The sequence below is a fragment of the Ranitomeya variabilis genome, chromosome 6, assembly GCF_051348905.1.
Source record: "Ranitomeya variabilis isolate aRanVar5 chromosome 6, aRanVar5.hap1, whole genome shotgun sequence".
Classification (NCBI taxonomy): domain Eukaryota; kingdom Metazoa; phylum Chordata; class Amphibia; order Anura; family Dendrobatidae; genus Ranitomeya; species Ranitomeya variabilis.
The window spans coordinates 227276142-227295413 of NC_135237.1; the positions used below are offsets into that span (position 1 = coordinate 227276142).

General features: G+C 41.6%; 1 protein-coding gene across 1 annotated transcript in view; it reads right to left on the minus strand.

The window, feature by feature from the left end:
* The window catches only part of TRIO (trio Rho guanine nucleotide exchange factor), a 3555343-nt gene that overhangs the window by 3183172 nt on the left and 352899 nt on the right, over positions 1-19272 (minus strand). The window contains 1 exon segment of the mRNA XM_077269474.1: positions 12688-12880. Coding sequence (XP_077125589.1) covers positions 12688-12880 — 193 coding nt within the window.

Here is a 19272-nt window from a genome sequence, read left to right on the forward strand (position 1 = left end):
TTTCGGCTGGCTTATGCGTTCCCCCCGCTGGCCTTGATACCTCTGGTAATCAGGAAGATAAGAGAGGATCGGGCAAGAGTTATTTTGATTGCCCCATTTTGGCCCAGAAGGGCCTGGTTCACCTGGCTCAGGATCATGTCAGTGGAGGACCCCTGGGTGCTTCCGGACATCCCAGATTTGCTCCACCAGGGTCCGATCAGCCATCCTCAAGTAAAGAATCTCCATTTAACGGCATGGAGTTTGAGAGGGCGTTACTGAGGGACAAAGGGTTCTCCCCAAATTTGATTGAAACCCTTATGAAAAGTAGAAAGCAGATTACAACAACAATCTATGCTAGAACCTGGCGGAAATTCCTAGCCTCTTCTGACTTTAATTTAGAAGAGGGAATTCCTATAAAACAGATCTTAGAATTCCTGCAAAGGGGCTTAGAGCTAGATCTATCCACTAGTACCCTAAAAGTACAAGTCTCGGCCCTAGGGGCCTTGTTTTCCTGTAACATCGCCAATAATTATTGGATCTCAAGGTTCATTAAAGCTTCTAGCAGGGCTAGACCCATACATAAGGATAGATCTATGCCGTGGGATCTTAATCTAGTCCTGTCAGCATTGACTAGAGAGCCGTTTGAACCATTACAATCAGCTTCAATCAGGGCCCTATCCCTTAAAACAGCATTTCTGGTAGCGATAACATCTGCCCGTAGGGTAGGGGACATACAAGCTCTCTCCAGAATTTCCCCTTACACAGAGTTTCTGCCAGATAGGGTAGTCCTCAGACCGGACCCAGCCTATTTACCAAAAGTGTCATCACGGTTTCACAGGTCACAGGAGATAGTTTTACCATCCTTTCTTCCCAATCCCTCCAACCCTAAAGAAGAGCTACTCCATACACTAGACGTTAGGAGATGCCTGTTAGAGTACATCTCTGTTACCGATACATGGAAGAAAGATAATGCGTTGTTTCTATCTTTCCAAAACCCTAGAAAGGGACTCAGAGTATCAAAGTACACACTAGCAAAGTGGATTAGGGAGGCTCTTTGGCTTATACTGCAGGTGGGGGTCCGACTCCGCAGAATCTGAGGGCGCATTCCACCAGAGCCATGGCTACATCCTGGGCGGAAAGATCTGGAGTATCAATCGACCAGATATGTAAGGCGGCCACATGGTCATCCCCGTCCACCTTCTTTAAACACTATAGGTTGGATTTAGGGGCCTCCTCTGATCTCACCTTCGGGTTAAGGGTGCTGCAAGCTATAGTCCCTCCCTAAGGTAGTGTTACATCTCTGTAATTCTCTCGTCGTGCTGTCATGGGAGTCCGAGTAAAGCATTAAGCTACTTACGGTAGCGGCATTTCTCGGAGGCCCATGACAGCACCCTTAGTTCCCTCCCTATTCACGTGGGGGTTGCACCTCCTATAATGTATATATCTCACGTATGATACCCAGTTCCAATATATGGGTTATAATATTGTATATAAACTGTATATAATGTATATTTTTGTATGCCACTAACCGCGGTAGTCCTCTCAAGGCTCTGAAATACAACTGATGCAGGGGAGAGGTGCCGCCCTTTTGTATCTGTAGGTTTCCTGTTCCTAATGGGCGGATCCCCTCTCTCGTCGTGCTGTCATGGGCCTCCGAGAAATGCCGCTACCGTAAGTAGCTTAATGCTTTTTCTCAGCTCTCCGGGTTCCCAGGGGAGGGAGAGGAGAGAAGCCAAGAAGAAGTTACTTTGAGGACCACAACATGTCCAGCGCAAAAAAAAGACACTCAGAAATAACGTACCATATTTTTCGGACTATAAGACACACCGGACAATAAGGCACACCCAGGTTTTAGAGGTGGAAAATAGGGAAAAAAATATTTGAAGCAAAAAAATGTGGTAAAATATTTAATAACATACTATTATATGTGGTGTTATTATATATAATAGTATGTTATTATGTTGGAAGCTGCGGGACCAGTGTGGTGGCTGTGAAGTACTATATGAAGACGCTGGAGGGTGAGTATAAGAATGGGGGCACAGGGCTTATATTGAAAGCACCACTCCAGCACTGCAAAATAACACTGGAGTGCTGCTTTAAAATCCCATGGGAGAACTATAACTCCCAGCATGTCCGGCAGATACTATGACATGCTGGGAGTTATAGTTCACTAAAGGAGTGGCAGGGTGCTTTATTGTGTTTTGGAAAGACTAACCTCTTAATTGTGGCAGCCAGCCTGTGGTGAGGTAAAAGCATCCCATGACTGCACACAAAGAGCCCTCCCTCTTGTGGCCTTTCCACAGCACAGGTAATGGAAGCCAGCAGATTCTAGTGTTGGAGTCTGAAGGACCTGTGATGATGTCAAGAAGAGGGAGGGCTCTGTGCTGCCATGTGATGCTCCAGCCTGCCCACTTCTGACATCATCACAGGTCCTCCTTGTGCACACTGCACAGCACTCAGGTCAGCTCCAGCCCGGGAACATAGGCAGCGATCTCCTCTCCCCCGGGCCCTGCTGCTGCTGCCTCCTCCTCCCCCGGACACACGGATCTCCCCAGCTGCTGCAGGAATCAGCGCTGGGGAATCCATGTGTGTCGCTGCTTAAGTGCAGTATTCATTTGCTGCTCCTGGCTCACCACTCAGCTGATAGGTGGGCGGGGAGTAGCTAATGAATATTCACTGCACTTAATCATCGGGACCACGTGGTTTCCCCAGCAGCTGATTCCCGGCAGTGGAGACATTTTTCTGCCTCCTGAAGTGGGATAACAGTGCGATCCCACTCGCTGCTGTCCCCCTCCCCACATGCTACATCCCTACCATAAGACGCACCCACACTTTCCTCCCAAATTTGGAGGAAAAAAAGTGTGTCTTATGGTCAGAAAAATACGGTATTTAGCCAGTTGTGGAAGACTTTGTCTTCTAATACCAGGGGAAAAAAGCAGATTTCTCAAAATGGCGAACATAGAGTAAGATAGCGGTAAGATATGAGAGTGGACCATGGGGCAAGCACAACAGGCAAGGGTAGCACCAATCTTGGAGTGGGTTTCAATCCATTTAAGAAAGGACAAATCTATCCAAGGAGTATGTCAACTTAATATTTATAAAGCTTTGCTAAATCCCAAGAAAGGATTTTCGATTAACATTCCTGCATCAGTCCAGACTTCTAGAAAGGTGAGTAACAATATGATAAGATCTGAAATCAGGCAATGTTATACCCACATATGGACTTGGCATGATAAAGTATGATTTTATTGTTACAAGTGGGTTCACCAGACCAAACCAACTTGGTTTGAAGTGAGGCAAAACTCTTGAAGAAGGACAAGGGAACCCCAATCTGAAGAGCTTGGAAAACATACAAAATCCGCGTTAGGATGTTCATTTTGAAGACTACTCTTATATCAAATCATGTGAAAGCATTCCTCATCCATCTTGAGCAGTTCTCCTGCACAGATTGGAGAAGTTTAGGGAAATAAAGATAACATGTTGAGCTTATGTCTCTCGGTAACAGAATCCCTAAGTATTTTATAACTGAGTTGGCCCATTTGAATCTGAAGGAAGCCTTGAGAGGTGCTAAAATAGAGGAAGAAGTGTTAATGTTCAGAGATTCTGATTTGGAGAAGTTAATGTTAAATATTAGAGATGCAACTGCATGCCCGGAATTTAGCCATCAAGTTTGGAAAGGAGGTTATTAATGAACAAGTACAAGTTGTCAGCGAAGGAATCAATCTTGTAAGGATCAATCTTGTAAGGAGAACTGTGAATACAAGTGCCCAAAATGTTAGTATTGGCTCAAATCTTTCTGACGAAAGTATCCAGTGTAAGTCTGAAAATTTAATGAGATAGTGAGCACCCTTGACATGTGCCATTGCATATAGCAAACTCTTGAGATAGGACTCCATTTACTTTTAACACTGGCAGTCAGCTTTATGTGTAGGTCGGATATCTAAAATAACATGTTGGATTTTAGGCCCATAGCACAGAGTTTCTCATTTATGAAAGTCCAATTCACCCAAGCAAAGGCCTTTTCTGTGTCACTGTATAGAATCATAAGGGGCTGGGACTTCACTTTTGGACTTTGTATATGGTTCAATGCATTAGTTGTATTGTCTCTGGCCTTTCTGCCTTAAACTCCACCTGGTCCTGGTGAATAATATCCACTAAAAGTGGTGATTATCTGGACACAAACATTTTCGCATACAACTTGACATCCACATTAAATAGTAGGATAGGCCTATAACTTCGACATTGAGATGGGTCTTTCACCTCTATGAATAACTACGATATGAGCTCATAAGGAGTCTGTTGGATAATGCGTTGAAGCTAGAAATCAGATAAGGGAGGGCGGGAGAGAGATTCCAAGATTTGGACTCTTATGGCTGTCCGTAGTTCTCCCTCAGAAAAACGCAACTCAAGGGATTCTGTGTCTGTGTCAGACAAAGTGGATAGACTAGACTCCTTTATGTACATTTGAAAGAAAGACTTGTTTGTTTTTCCATTGTCATGCACTCATAGCTGTGACTTTATATTTTTTCATGACAGAGATAAAAAGGGCTTGATTTTTACAGGACAAGATTACATTTTTATTGATACTATTTTTAGTATGATTTTTTTAAATCCCTTTTTATTCCATGTTTTTGTGTGTCAGTATGATGAAAAAGCTATACTTGTGTGATGTTTTTTGTTAAATAATATTAAAACCAAGAATTAACCAGAGCCAATTTGTAATGAACACATCAGAGACGAACCCCAAATGCTCAATATATCAGTCAAAGACAACAAAGAGGTGCAAGGAAATGTCTTGCAAATATATTAATATGAAAAATATTTAAATTACAAAACGTGAGTAAAAAGGCAGAGTGAGGGCCACATATGGAAACACAGGATACATGTTGTAGCAATAAAATAGATCTCTCAGTGCCTATAGTATAAATCTCATAGAAGAAGCACAAAAAGAAAATTTGGAAAAAAACTCAGTGTGGGAAATGTAGTGTTGCTCCTTGTTAAACAGCATGGTTCCAATTCCGATGACCACTGGAGAAAATTGACGAAAAAAGGAAGAAAAGGCTCCCCATGGCCGTATGGATAGAATATATGTAATTTTATTTCACATGTTAAAAAAATTTGTCCAGACAATTAACCCCTTCCTGACATTAGACGTACTATCCCGTCGAGGTGGGGGGAGCGCGGCCGGGTGTCAGCTGACTATCGCAGCTGACATCTGTCACTATGTCACGGACCGCTCCTGGCACATTAACTCCTGGAACACTGCAAAACAAACATGATTGCAGCGTTCTGGCGGCATAGGGAAGCATCGCGCAGGTAGGGGGCTCCCTGCGTGCTTCTCTGAGACCCTCGGTACAAAGTGATGTGATCGCATTGTATCGAACGTCTCCTCCCTGCAGGCCTCGGATCCAAAATGGCAGCGGGGGTCCTTCTGGGCCCTGCAGGGAGGTGGCTTGCAAGCGCCTGCTCAGAGCAGGCGCCAGCAATCCTCCCGGCAGTGCCTGGGGCAATGTTATCAAGTAAAAGAAAAAAAAAATTACATGTGTTTAAAAAATAAAAAAATAAAAAAATAAATTCCTTAATAAAGAAAAAAAATATTGTTCCAATAAATGCATTTATCTAAATAATAATAAAAAAAACAATAAAAGTATACATATTTAGTATTGCCGTGTCCGTAACCACCCGACCTGTCCCACTAGTTAACGCCTTCAGTGAACACCATAAAAAAAAACTGAGGCAAAAAACAACGCTTTATTATACCGCCAAACAAAAAGTGGAATAAGACGCGATCAAAAAGACAGATATAAATAACCATGGTACCGCTGAAAACGTCATCTTCCGCCATACAGCATCATCAGCGAAAAAATAAAGTTATAGTCCTCAGAATAAAGCGATGCAAAAATAATTATGTTTTATATAAAATAGTATAAATCGTACAAAAGCGCCAAAACATAAAAAAAATGATGTAAAAGAGGTATCGCTGTAATCGTACTGACCCGAAGAATAAAACTGCTTTATCAATTTTACCAAACGCGGAATGGTATAAACGCCCCCCCCCCCCCCCCCAAAGAAATTCATGAATAGCTGGTTTATGGTAATTCTGCCTCACAAAAATCAGAATAAAAAGCGATCAAAAAATGTCACATGCCCGAAAATGGTACTAATAAAAACGTCAACTCGTTCCGCAAAAAACAAGACCTCACATGACTCTGTGGATCAAAATATGGAAAAATTATCTCTCTCAAAATGTCGAGACGCAAAATATATTTTTTGCAATAAAAAGTGTATTTTAGTGTGTGACAGCTGCCAATCAAAAAAACCCACTATAAAAGTAAATCAACCCCCCCCTTCATCACCCCCTTAGTTAGGGAAAAAAAATAAAATAAAATTAAAAAAACATTATTTATTTCCATTAGGGTTAGGGCTACAGATAGAGTTAGGGTTATGGTTGGGCCTAAAGTTAGGGTTAGGGATGGGGCAAACGTTAGGGCTACAGTTAGGGTTGGGGCTACAGTTAGGGTTGGGGCTAGAGTTAGGGTTAGGGTAGTGGCTAAAGTTAGGGTTCGGGTTGGGGCTAAAGTTAGGGTTTGGATTACATTTACGGTTGGTATTAGGGTTGTGGTTAGGGTTATGGTTGAGATTAGGTGTGTGTTGGGGTTAGGGGTATGTTGGGGTTAGGGGTGTGGTTGGGATTAGGGTTAGGGGCATGTTTGGGTTAGGGTTATGGTTAGGGTTATGGTTAGGGTTAGGATTAGGGTTTCAGTTAGAATTGGGGGGTTTCCACTGTTTAGGCACATCAGGGGCTCTCCAAACACGACAAGGCGTCCGATCTCAATTCCAGCCAATTATGCGTTGAAAAAGTAAAACAGTGCTCCTCCCCTTCTGAGCTCTCCCGTGCACCCCCAAACAGGGGTTTACCCCAACATATGTGGTATCAGCGTACTCAGGACAAATTGGACAACAACTTTTGGGGTCCAATTTCTCCTGTTACCCTTGGGAAAATACAAAACCGGGGGCTAAAAAATAATTTGTGTGGAAAAAAAAAAGATTTTTTATTTTCACGGCTCTGCATTATAAACTGTAGTGAAACACTTGGGGGTTCAGAGTTCTCACAACACATCTAGATTGGTTCCTTGGGGGGTCTAGTTTCCAATATGGGGTCACTTTTTGGGGGTTTCTACTGTTTAGGTACATCAGAGGCTCTGCAAACGCAATGTGACACCTGCAGACCATTCCATCTAAGTCTGCATTCCAAACGGTGTTCTTTCCCTTCCGAGCTCTGCCATGCGCCCAAAAGGTGGTTTCCCCCCACTTATGGGGTATCAGCATACTCAAGACAAATTGGACAACAAATTTTGGGGTCCAATTTCTCCTGTTACCCTTGGGAAAATACAAAACTGGGGGCTAAAAAAGAATTTTTGAGGAAAAATAATTTTTATTTTCACGGCTCTGCGTTATAAACTGTAGTGAAACACTTGGAGGTTTAAAGTTCTCACAACACATCTAGATAAACTCCTTAGGGGGTCTTCTTTCCAAAATGGTGTCAGTTGTGGCGGGTTTCAATGTTTAGGCACATCAGGGGCTCTCCAAATGCGACATGGTGTCCTATCTCAATTCCAGTCAATTTTGCATACAAAAGTCAAACGGCTCTCCTTCCCTTCCGAGCTCTGCCATGCGCCCAAACAGTGGTTTACTCCCACATATGAGGTATCGGTGTACTCAGGACAAATTGCACAACTTTTGGGGTGCAATTTCTTCTGTAATCCTTGGGAAAATAAAAAATTGGGGGCGAAATATCATCTTTGTGAAAAAAATATGATTTTTTTATTTTTACGGCTCTACATTATAAACTTCTGTGAAGGACTTGGTGGATCAAAGTGCTCACCACACATCTAGATAAGTTCCTTAGGGGTTCTACTTTCCAAAATAGTGTCACTTGTGGGGGGTTTCAATGTTTAGGCACATCAGGGGCTCTCCAATGCGACATGGCATCCTATCTCAATTCCAGTCAATTTTGCATTGAAAAGTCAACAACTTTTGGGGTACAATTTCTCCTGTTACCCTTGGTAAAATAAAACAAATTGTAGCTGAAGTTAAATTTTTGTGAAAAAAAATTAAAAGGTTCATTTTTTTTTTTAACTTTCCAAAAATTCCTGTGAAACACCTGAAAGGTTAATAAACTTCTTGAATGTGGTTTTGAGCACCTTGAGATGTGCAGTTTTTAGAATGGTGTCACACTTGGGTATTTTCTATCATATAGACCCCTCAAAGTTACTTCAAAGTGACTTCAAATGTGATGTGGTCCCTAAAAAAAAAATGGTGTTGTAAAAATTAGAAATTGCTGGTCAACTTTTAACCCTTAACTCCCTAACAAAAAAAATGCGGTTCCAAAATTGTGCTGATGCAAAGTAGACATGTGGGAAATGTTACTTATTAGGTATTTTGTGTGATATACAGTATCTCTGTGATTTAAGGGCATAAAAATTAAAAGTTGGAAAATTGCGAAATTTTCGCCAAATTTCCATTTTTTTCACAATTAAATGCAGGTAATATCACAGAAATTTTACCACTATCATGAAGTACAATATGTCACGAGAAAACAATTTCAGAATCATCAGGATCCGTTGAAGCGTTCCAGAGTTATAACCTCATAAAGGGACAGTGGTCACAATTGTAAAAATTGGCCCGGTCATTAACGTGCAAACCACCCTTGGGGGTAAAGGGGTTAAAAAGCATTGCCCATTTTGACGTACATTTCTGGCACAGGCCTTTAGTAATAGAAAACTTAATTTAACCATGTGAAATAAAGTTACATAATTTTCATCCATACCGCCATGTGGATCTTTTTCTTCCTTCATTTTTGTCAGTATACATCTCAGTGGTAGAAAAATCACTTACATCATGTAATGGTAGAAAACACTGGTGGAAGTGTGGTCCTGGTGATCCAGGAAGTGTTTCACCCTTGCTACATCAGGGAGTGTATTATAGCTACAAGATGTATCTTGTGATTGCATATGTGGCCCTCCTTTGAATTACTGCCTTTTTACTCACATTTTGTCATCTTTTTTCCCCACACTTTCACTTTTATTTTTTTTCACATTTTTACAAACTCTATTTAACTTTTTTTTTTTTTAAACTTCGTCTCAGGATGGGCTTCGATTTTCTATGGTCTGATCACAGAGCTTCATCCCTCTGTAAACCGATTGATGTCGCTATTGACAGCGGCATCAGAAGAGTTAAACACCCATAATTAATGCTAGCAATGATCGAGAGCGTTACTACAAGGTGTCCGCTATGAAATATGGCTAATGCCCACGCCTGCTCTGCTAGTGGGCCGGCATGATCGATTTCATGCGGCGCCATGTCTGTCATGAAAGGGTCATTGAAGATGCGTTTTTTGGTTTTTTTTTAATAAAAACTTGAAGTGATCCTGTCATTTAAAAAGAAGCTATTAACCTGAAGATATGGTGTTAATCAGCAAGTGAATAGCATTGTGTAGCTGCCCGGCGCCCACACTGAGAAATTAAATAAATTCCTCCTAGCAGCATCAGGTTTTCATTCATATAGATGGGTCGGCGCAGATTCATTCACTGCTCAGTGCTTAGTGAGCAGGGACTGTAACCAGTGACTGACAACCGACTCTGCATCTCCTCCTATTCTCCCCTCTACAAATCCCTTTATTGGCTTAGAATTCCCCAACTAGTCCAGTTCAAACTACTAACATTGACCAACCAGACTGTCCATAATCTGTCTCCTCCATGCATCTCCAAACTAATCTCTCAATATATTTACAGACATATTCTCTGATCGTCCTAAGACATCTTTCTCTTTTCACTCACTCATATGTTCCTGTCCTCTAGAATTCAGACAACACATTCAGAACTTTCAAACAGAACTTTAAAAACCCATCTATTCCAGAAACTTACAGCTTACAAATACCCCCCGCTACCACATCACCACCACGTAGTATATAACACTGCCCACGTAGTATATAACACTGCCCACGTAATATATAGCACAGCCCACATAGTATTTAACACTGCCCACGTAGTATATAGCAGCCACACAGTATATAACTGTTAAATATTAATTATTAATTGAATTATTCATATTCTCAATTCAGTACTTCAGTAATTCAGGGTGGGGGGTCTTTTGTCACTTGGGGGCTGTCACCTCCTGCCTTCACCATCATTCCCCATGGACATCTGACAAGTCACAAGGAAGGAACAGCTGGTAGCCATGATGACCTTCAGATTTCACACAGACAGACAGCTTTTACCATTCAGAACTTTGGGAAAGATGAGTATCAAGTGCTGATATCTACACATGGACAATCTGTTCGTAACTATTTCATTTATTTTGTTTTGCTGCAATGTGGTTTTTCTGTGGACAATCAATAAACCACTACACTTTTTATGAGAATATCATGACATTTTTCTTTTAAGAATAATGCACCTGGTTAAGTCCTGATTAAATAAATGTGCAAAATAAGCATATTTAACAATAACACAGCCCAAGTACTATATAGCAGTGTGGGCACCATATCCCCGTTAAAAAAAAAAAAATAGTTATATACTCACCCTCCGGCGGCCCCCGGATCCAGGCGAGGCGTTTAGCGATGCTCCTCGCGACGCTCCAGTCCCAAGAATGCATTGCGGTCTCGCGAGATGATGACGTAGCGGTCTCGCGAGAGTGCTACGTCATCATCTCGCGAGACCGCAATGCATGGCCCGGAGCGTCACGAGGGAAAGGCGCCGGCAGGTGAGAATATCACGATTTTTATTTTTTTTTAAATTATTTTTAACATTAGATCTTTTTACTATGGATGCAGCATAGGCAGCATCAATAGTAAAAAGTTTGTCACATAGGGTCAATAGCAGCGTTAACAGACTGCGTTACACCGCGTTATGCCGCGGTGTAACGCAGTCGGTTTAATGGACTGCTACGCTATGTGGGTGGCGGGTGCTGACTGCGACCAATCAGCGACTTGGGATTTCTGTGACAGACAGACAGACAGACCCTTAGACAATTATATAATAGATTTGTATGTAACCCCATTTTTACATGTACCGCACCATGGAATCAAGAATACTCTGAAAATAAATAACCATACCAAACTATTGATAGACCTCTTAATATTTGTATTTCCTCATTATTAACCCCTTAAACCCCGGAGTTTTTTCGATTTTGCATTTTTGTTTTTCAGTCCCCTCCTTCCCAGAGCTATAGCTTTTTTTTTTTCTGTCAATATGGCCATGTGAAAGCTTATTTTTTGCGTGATGAGTAGTACTAGAAAACGGGAAAAAAATTCATAGTGTGGTGAAATTGCAAAAAAGTGCAATCCCACACTTGTTTTTTGTTTGGCTTTTTTTGCTAAATGCTAAAACTAACCTGCCATTACGATTCTTCAGGCCATTATGAGTTCATAGACACCAAACATGTCTAGGTTCTTTTTTATCTAAGTGGTGAAAAAAAAATCCAAACTTTGCTAAAAAAAAGTGCAATTTTCCGATACCCGTAGCGTCTCCACTGTTCGTGATCTGGGGTTGGGTGAGGGCTTATTTTTTGGTTACCAAGCTGACATTTTTATTGATATCACATTTGTGAAAATACGTTCTTTTGATCGCTAGTTATTGCATTTTAATGCAATGTCGCGGTGACCAAAAAAAACGTAATTCTGGCGTTTTGCCTTTTTTATAGCTAGAAGCTGCCACAACTTGATTGGCTCTGCTACATAGAGGCAATGCTCAGATCACCTCTATATAGCAGTATTACTGCATTGCTATGAGCGCCGACCACCAGGTGGCCCTCATAGCAATCCAGCATCAACAACCATAGAGGTCTCAAGGAGACCTCTGGTTGTCATGCCGATGCACCACTGTCCCCCGATCACATTTTGGGGGTCAGCTGTACGCGTATTTCCGTCCCGATGGCCGCAAGCGTGCATTAAATTCCGCTGTCAGAGCTTGACAGCGGCATTTAACTAGTTAATAGGTGCGGGTGGATCGCGCCTATTGAGGGGACATGTCAGCTGTTTCAAAAGAGTTGACCTGTCCCGGCTTTGATGCGGGCTCAACGCCGGAGCCCGCATCAAAGCGGGGGTACTGCCATCGGATGGCAGAAAGGGGTTAAAGGAAATCTGTCATCCCTTGGCGTACGTAGTTGCTCTCTAGATGTGGAGAAATACTTTTATTTCATTAAGTTAATGATATCTTCCAGGCTCCAGGGTGTGCGGTGTCTAGAAGAAATCCGTGCCTCCACTCTTCATTATACTATCACCCTCCTCCCATGCACGTCGCACTGTCCTGTGACGTGCAGTTGTGGTGACTGAATCCTACGCATGTGCCCTGCAATCGCTCAACAATCTGTACCTCTTCTTTCTCTCTATGGTCCATGTATTCAGCACTCTTGTGCACACGCACAGGGATTTTGGAGCCACAACTGCACATCATGTCATATTACCTCTATGCCCGTAGTAATAGCTGAAAAGTGTCCTATGGGTGACAGATTCCCTTTAAACTGTTAAATATGTATTAGTGATGTAAACTCAAGAAGGTCTCATAGACTGGTGTTAGAATGGCTTATTATTTATTTAGAGAAGGTAATAATAGACTTATGCAAACTGTATGGGAGGCGAGTTATCCTAGTTTACACAAAAACTCCTATAAAGAAGGAGTATGGTAGAGAAAGACTGAAATAAATGCTTACCTCAAATTCAAATTTGGAGCTTCCAAAATTAATTCTCTGCTTCTGCCAAAAGTTATCTGGCTTTATGATCAGTGCAATATAAATACAACAGGGAAAGGATTCTTGCACAATCTTCAGTAATGGCTTAATAGAGTCCCACTTAGAGCCACGCATATCTACAATTACTGTAAAACCACGCTTGCATACCTCCTCGCTGTAGGAAAAGAAAAAAAAAAGTCAAAAGCACGAAAAGTAAAAAAAAGTAACCAATAACAAAAAAAAACAATGCCATCATTATATTAAAGCAGAATGTAGATTAAAGATTCAAGCACATTTAGGAGCCAAAAAATTATATGGGTTGGAGGTTTTTTTCCTCACTCGGAATGCTTAAAGCACCACCCCGATGTATTTTTTTTTTTTACCCCTTTGTTAAGTATCACATGTGTAAGGGCTCCTTCTCACTTGCGAGAAATACGTCCGAATCTTGCAGGTTAAAACCCTGTTCTGGCACCGGCACTCCAGAGCAGAGCGTGCAGCTCCATGTATTGCTGTGCGGCCGCACGCTCCGTTCTGGAGTGTGGGCGCCAGAGCAGGGTTTTAACCTGCGAGACTCGGACATATTTCTCGCAAGTGAGAAGGAGCCCTAAATGTCATAAAGGTGGTAGCAAACTCACAGGACACAATCTTCTCCCACTTTCAGCTCTGCACTGGTCTGATGCGGAACTACGTGACTGTATGGGTATGTGCACACGTTGCGGATTTGCCTGTGGAATTTTCTGCGCAGATTCTGCATCTCTTGGCAAAAAACGCAGTTAAAAATCCATGCATTTTTAATGCGGATTTTCATGAAGATTTGTATGCGTTTTTGTAAGCTAAATAAAGATATATTATTTTACAAAAAAAAAAAAGAATTGTGATTTCATTTCTTGTCCAACCTCTTCATGTACATGCTCCATTGAAGAATAATGTTTACACACACAGGTAGATAGATCTATAGATAGACAGATAATACCAAGCTGATGTTTAGTAATAAACATAATAAAATGGTACTTAAACAGTTACATAAAGACACACACACAAAATCTGCGTTAGGCCGGAATCACACTTGCGAGAAACTCACACCTCAGTGCCTGACACTGCTGCCGGCACTCGGACTGGAGCGTTCAGCTGCATAGAAATACATGCAGCTGCACACTCTGGTCTCGAGTGCCGGCGGTCGGGTATTGAGGTGCAAGAGTTTCTTGCAAGTGTGACCCTGGCCGTAAACGCAATATCTGTTTAATTAAAAAAAAATTTGGAAAAAAAAGCCAATGACTGGGGACCGATGTTTATAGCCTAGGAAAGGGTTAATACCCATGGATCTTCCCAGGCTATGAATATCAGCCTGCAGCTGAAAAATTATCCTTTACTGGCTATTAACCCCTTACCCCCCCCCGCAGCTTTTTTCAGTTTTGCATTTTCGTTTTTTACTCCCCTCTTTCCCAGAGCCATAACTTTTTTATTTTTCCGTCAATATGGCCACGTGAGGGCTTATTTTTTGTGGGACGACTTGTACTTTTGAACAACACCACTGGTTTTACCATTTCACTAAATGCTAAAACTGACCTGCCTGACCTGATTCTCCAGGTCATTACGAGTCCATAGACACCAAACATATCTAGGTAATTTTTTTCTAGGTGGTAAAATTTTTTTCCAAACTTTGCTTAAAAAAAAAATTGTGTAATTTTCCAATAACTTTAGCACCTCCATTTTTCGTGATCTTGGGTTGGGAGAGGGCTTATTTTTTGTGAGCCGAGCTGAAATTTTTAATGATGCCATTTCGGTGCAGATGCGTTCTTTTGATCGCCCGTTATTGCATTTTAATGCAATGTTGCAGCGACAAAAAAAAACATAATTCTGGCATTTTGAATTTTTTTCTCGCCTCACCGTTGAGCGATCAGGTTAATGCTTTTTTTTTATTGATAGATCGGGCGATACCAAATTTGTGTAGTTTTTTTTTTATTATTGTTTTATTTTGAATGGGGCGAAAGGGGGGCAATTTGAACTTTTATATTTTTTTTACATTCTTAAAAACTTTTTTTTTTACTTTTGCCATAGCCTCCAATAGCCTGATCAGCTCTGCTACACAGGGGCGATGCTCAGCCCCTATGTAGCTGAATTACAGCATTGCTATTAATGTCGACCACAGGGTGGCGCTCACAAGAATCTGGCGTCAACAACCATACAGGTCTTCAGGAGACCTCTGGCTGACATGCCGATGCGCCGCTGACCCCCTATCACATGATGGGCGTCAGTGGTGCTCGCATTTCCAGCCCAATGGCTGGAAGCGCTTGTTAAATGCCGCTGTCAGAGTTTGACAGCGCAACTTAACTGGTTAATAGGTGGGAGTGGATTGCGATTTCAACCGCGACTATTGCAGGCACATGTCAGCTGTGCAAAACAGCAGACATGTCGAAGCTTTGAGCTGGGCTCAAAGCGGGGGTACTGATGTCGGACGTACTATTCCGTCTGACGTCAGTAAGGGGTTAAAATAGGGGGACCCCCAAAAAAACTACATGTGGTTCCCCTATAATAGCCAGAAAAGGCTAAATATACAGCTGCAGGCTGATAATAATAACCTAGGACGGGGCCATGGATATTGCCCCCCGGCTACATCTCTAAAATGCGCCAATTCCGGCACTTAGCCTCACTCTTCCCACTGCCCTGTAGCAGTGGCATATGGGGTAAGAGTTGGGGGTTGATATCACCTTTGTATTGTAAGGTGACATCAAGCCAGCTTAGTAATGGATAGGTGTTAATAAGACACCTCTCCGTCACTAATCCTATAGTTGGTAAAGGGTTAAATAAACACACAGCCAGAATAAAATATTTTAATGTAATAAAACACCACAGTTTCCCATCATTATTATACATTTAATTCCTGCGACGCCCTTTCTCACCTGCAAAAAAATAAAATAATAAACCAACACAAATATTCCGTTCCGACGTAATCCATTTAATAACGAGTGTCCCACGATGATCTCCCCTATAGAGCTGTCACATCAGGAAACAGTCTCCAGTGACACACTGACAGGAGATAATGGCTCCTGCAGTGTTATCACTGAGGGTTCACTGGAGTTCATGCTCTCACTTTACGGCACTGCTGTGTGAGAATTTTCATGCACTCCATTGACCTCTGATGGTAGAGTGATCCACTGCGGGAGGATACCTGCCGTCATTGTATCACCGGAGGCCCCTTGAGAGCGGTCACATCTGACGATGTGACAGCTCTACACGGGAGATCGTTGTGGAACACTCATTATTAAATGGAATACATCGAAACAGGGAGTATACTGTTGGTTTATTATTTCATTTTTTTTTTTTTTTACAGGTGATCGAGAGCGTCGGGGATTAGCTGTATGGCGAGTATGTACTGTATGTGTGTATGTTTTGTCTTTTTGTTTTTTTTTACAATGGAACACAGTAGCCGGATGATGGACTACTATCCCATCATCGCCTAGCTGTCACTGTAGCAGGCATAGCCGGATGGCACTAGTAGTCCCATCGGACAATGCCTGCCTACATACAGACACACACACAGCCCCGCAGACACCCGCACTCACACACACCCAAACACACACCCATACACACACCCATACACACACACCCGCACATATTCACCGCACAGTCTCCACCCACACACTCTTCCTCATCCCGATCTGCAGTGTTTCTTGCATGCAACTCCACAGCAAAACCACAGATCTTTTTAAACCTGTAGATTTGCCTGACTCAATGGTAGTCAATGAGTGCAGAAACGCTGCAGATCTGCAAAAAGAATTGACATGCTGCAGAAAATAAAACATTGCAAATCCGCGCAGATTTTTCCGCAGCATGTGCACACCAACTCTCAATTCCCCATTGACTAACACTGGTGGTGCACTACACTGCGGATTTGATGCAATTCCACATGTCCACAAACGCTGCGTAAACGCATCAAAATCAACGTGTGCACATAGCCTTTCTGTAACACGGAGTTACACTATGTACAGAGGCAGTTACTCTCTCAATGTAAGTCTGAGACCCAGAACAATGATCTCTAGTGTAATGAGTTTTGTAGACCTGAATTGAGAAAGTTCAAAAAGTGACCTCTGCTCCACATAGCAACTACTGTGTCATGTGGCAGGCCATAAATATTTTCACATTGTGCTGCAACTGACAGAGCACCATTAGAAAAAGAAAATGATAGCGAATCTAAAAAAAAAAGTAAATAACATTTATTAAAATTGACTTCTAAAAATGGTGAAATATCACATTTTCTTTTTACAATGTTCAGAATGTTATTTCTAACTACTAAAATATGTATATAATTGAAAAAACTGTACAAGTTTGGCATCACCATAATCATGCTGACCTGAAAAACCATGTTACTGGGTTATTTCTTACCATATACTGAATGTCATGAAAACAAAACCCCCACTAAAAAAAACATAACATTGTAGAGTTTTTTTTATTAATTCACAGAACTTTGATTTTGTTAGTATGTTGTGTACATCATATTTTAAAATGATTCGAAACAAGCCCTTATATGTTGATGGAAAATTGGTTATGGCAAGAATATGTTGAGGGAACCTGTCAGCTGAAAAATGCTGCCTAGGGCCAGACTGGGACAAAAAAGCAGCCACATACTCAAACGCTCCCCACCCCCAATCAGTGAATTTTACTATACGTTGTCCTGCCCCTAAACCATCCTCTTAACCTCTTTACCCCAAAGGGTGTATTACACGTTAATGACAGGGCCAATTTCTACAATTCTGACCACTGTTCCTTTATGAGATTATAACTCTGGAACACTTCAATGGATCCAAGTGATTGAGATTATTTTCTCGTGACATATTGTACTTCATGTTAGTGGTAAAATTTCTTCAATATAACTTACATTTATTTGTGTAAAAAATGGAAATTTGGGGAAAATTTTGAAAATTTTGCAATTTTCAAACTTTGAATTTTTATGCCCTTTAAAACAGTATGTCACACAAAATAGTTATGAAATAACATTTCCCACATGTCTACTTTATATCCCACAGTTTTGGAAACAACGTTTTTTTTTCGTTAGGAAGTTATAAGGGTTAAAAGTTAACCAGTGAATTCTCATTTTTACAACCAATTTACAAAACCATATTTTTTAGAGACCACCTCACATTTGCAGTCACGTCAATATGGCAGACAATACTCAGAAGTGACACCATTCTAAAACTGCACCCCTCAAGGTACTCAAAACCACATTCAAGAAGTTTATTAACGTTTCAGGTGTTTCACAGGAGCAGAAGCAACGTGGAAGGAAAAAATTGAACATTTTACTTTTTAGTCACAAAAATTATCTTTCGGCAACTTTTTTTTATTTTCCCAAAGGTAAAAGGAGAAAATGGACCTCAAAAGTTAGCGAAACAATAGTATATCACCTGCGCTATTATATGTTCCTACAATTGCACTCGGAGTTTAGGCATAAGGGCGATGCATAATGTATAGAAAAAGTCATTAAATAAGTACACGTGCACTTACTAGATCCTGGAATAAAGCTGACTTGCGTGCGTGAATCCTCCCAATGCTGGGTGACCAGCTTCGTATTGCAGGATCGTGAGATGGAGGTTGCGCTTCAGTTCTCACAAAGTAGCTCTAGTGGATGAGTGCCGGGAGTAGGCAGGAACCGCCAACTTCTAGCGTGCCCCGGCCGGAAGCAAAGCCGAAGCGAAGGCGGAATGCGGAAGGGGCGTGGCGAGTACTGTGACGTCACACGGCTAGTGGGCGGGCGCGTATGAGGATAAACCAATCCAACGCGTTTCGAAGGATGCGATCCTTCTTTGTCAGGGCTGGAGTTCCCCATGGAGCCCTCCCCTTATATAGCGGTTGTCCGCCCGCCTCCTTCAGAAAAAAAACTGCCTACTTACTTAGTTAATGAGGCTAATGAGTGGTGAATTGGTTTGACTGCAAGCGTGATTAGTGCACTAAATGGAAAAAAAGTTATAAATTGGAGCCTTCAGGAGAAACTAGCCCAAATACCTAATTAATGGGACTATTAGACGGTAAATTAATTTGAATGCAGCGTGCTTGGTGCAAGAGAGAAAAGCCTGGATTTGGAGCGCATAGAGCTGTGTGGAGATTAAGAATAAGGGGCATGCATAGATTTGTCAAGGTGAAAATATATTTTCTTTATATACTTTTTGTACTTTTATATATTTTATACTGTGAAACAATAAGATTTTTCCCTTGCTTGCAGATGTTAATGTAATTGCATTTAAAATGGCTGCTAGTGTTTATTTTTTGCTTTACTTTAGTTTCTGAAGAGTCAAGTATCATTTCTTCTGAAATCGAAACTTAAGGAATGAGAAGAAAAGGAGAATCCACCAGGAGACGTCAGGACAAATCAGAAAGACTGGATGCTAGCTTAAACCCCGCCTAATGCATTCCTTTCTCTAACACGATATAGTACTGTGTATCTGAAAATAAAGCCAGTTGCTGTAATCGCTGCTGACACTTGTGGACGCAGGGGCATCAACTGAGATTGAACCAGCTATTTGTCTGACTCATTCTTACCCGGTACCAGATGCTCTGCACACACTTTAATTTGGA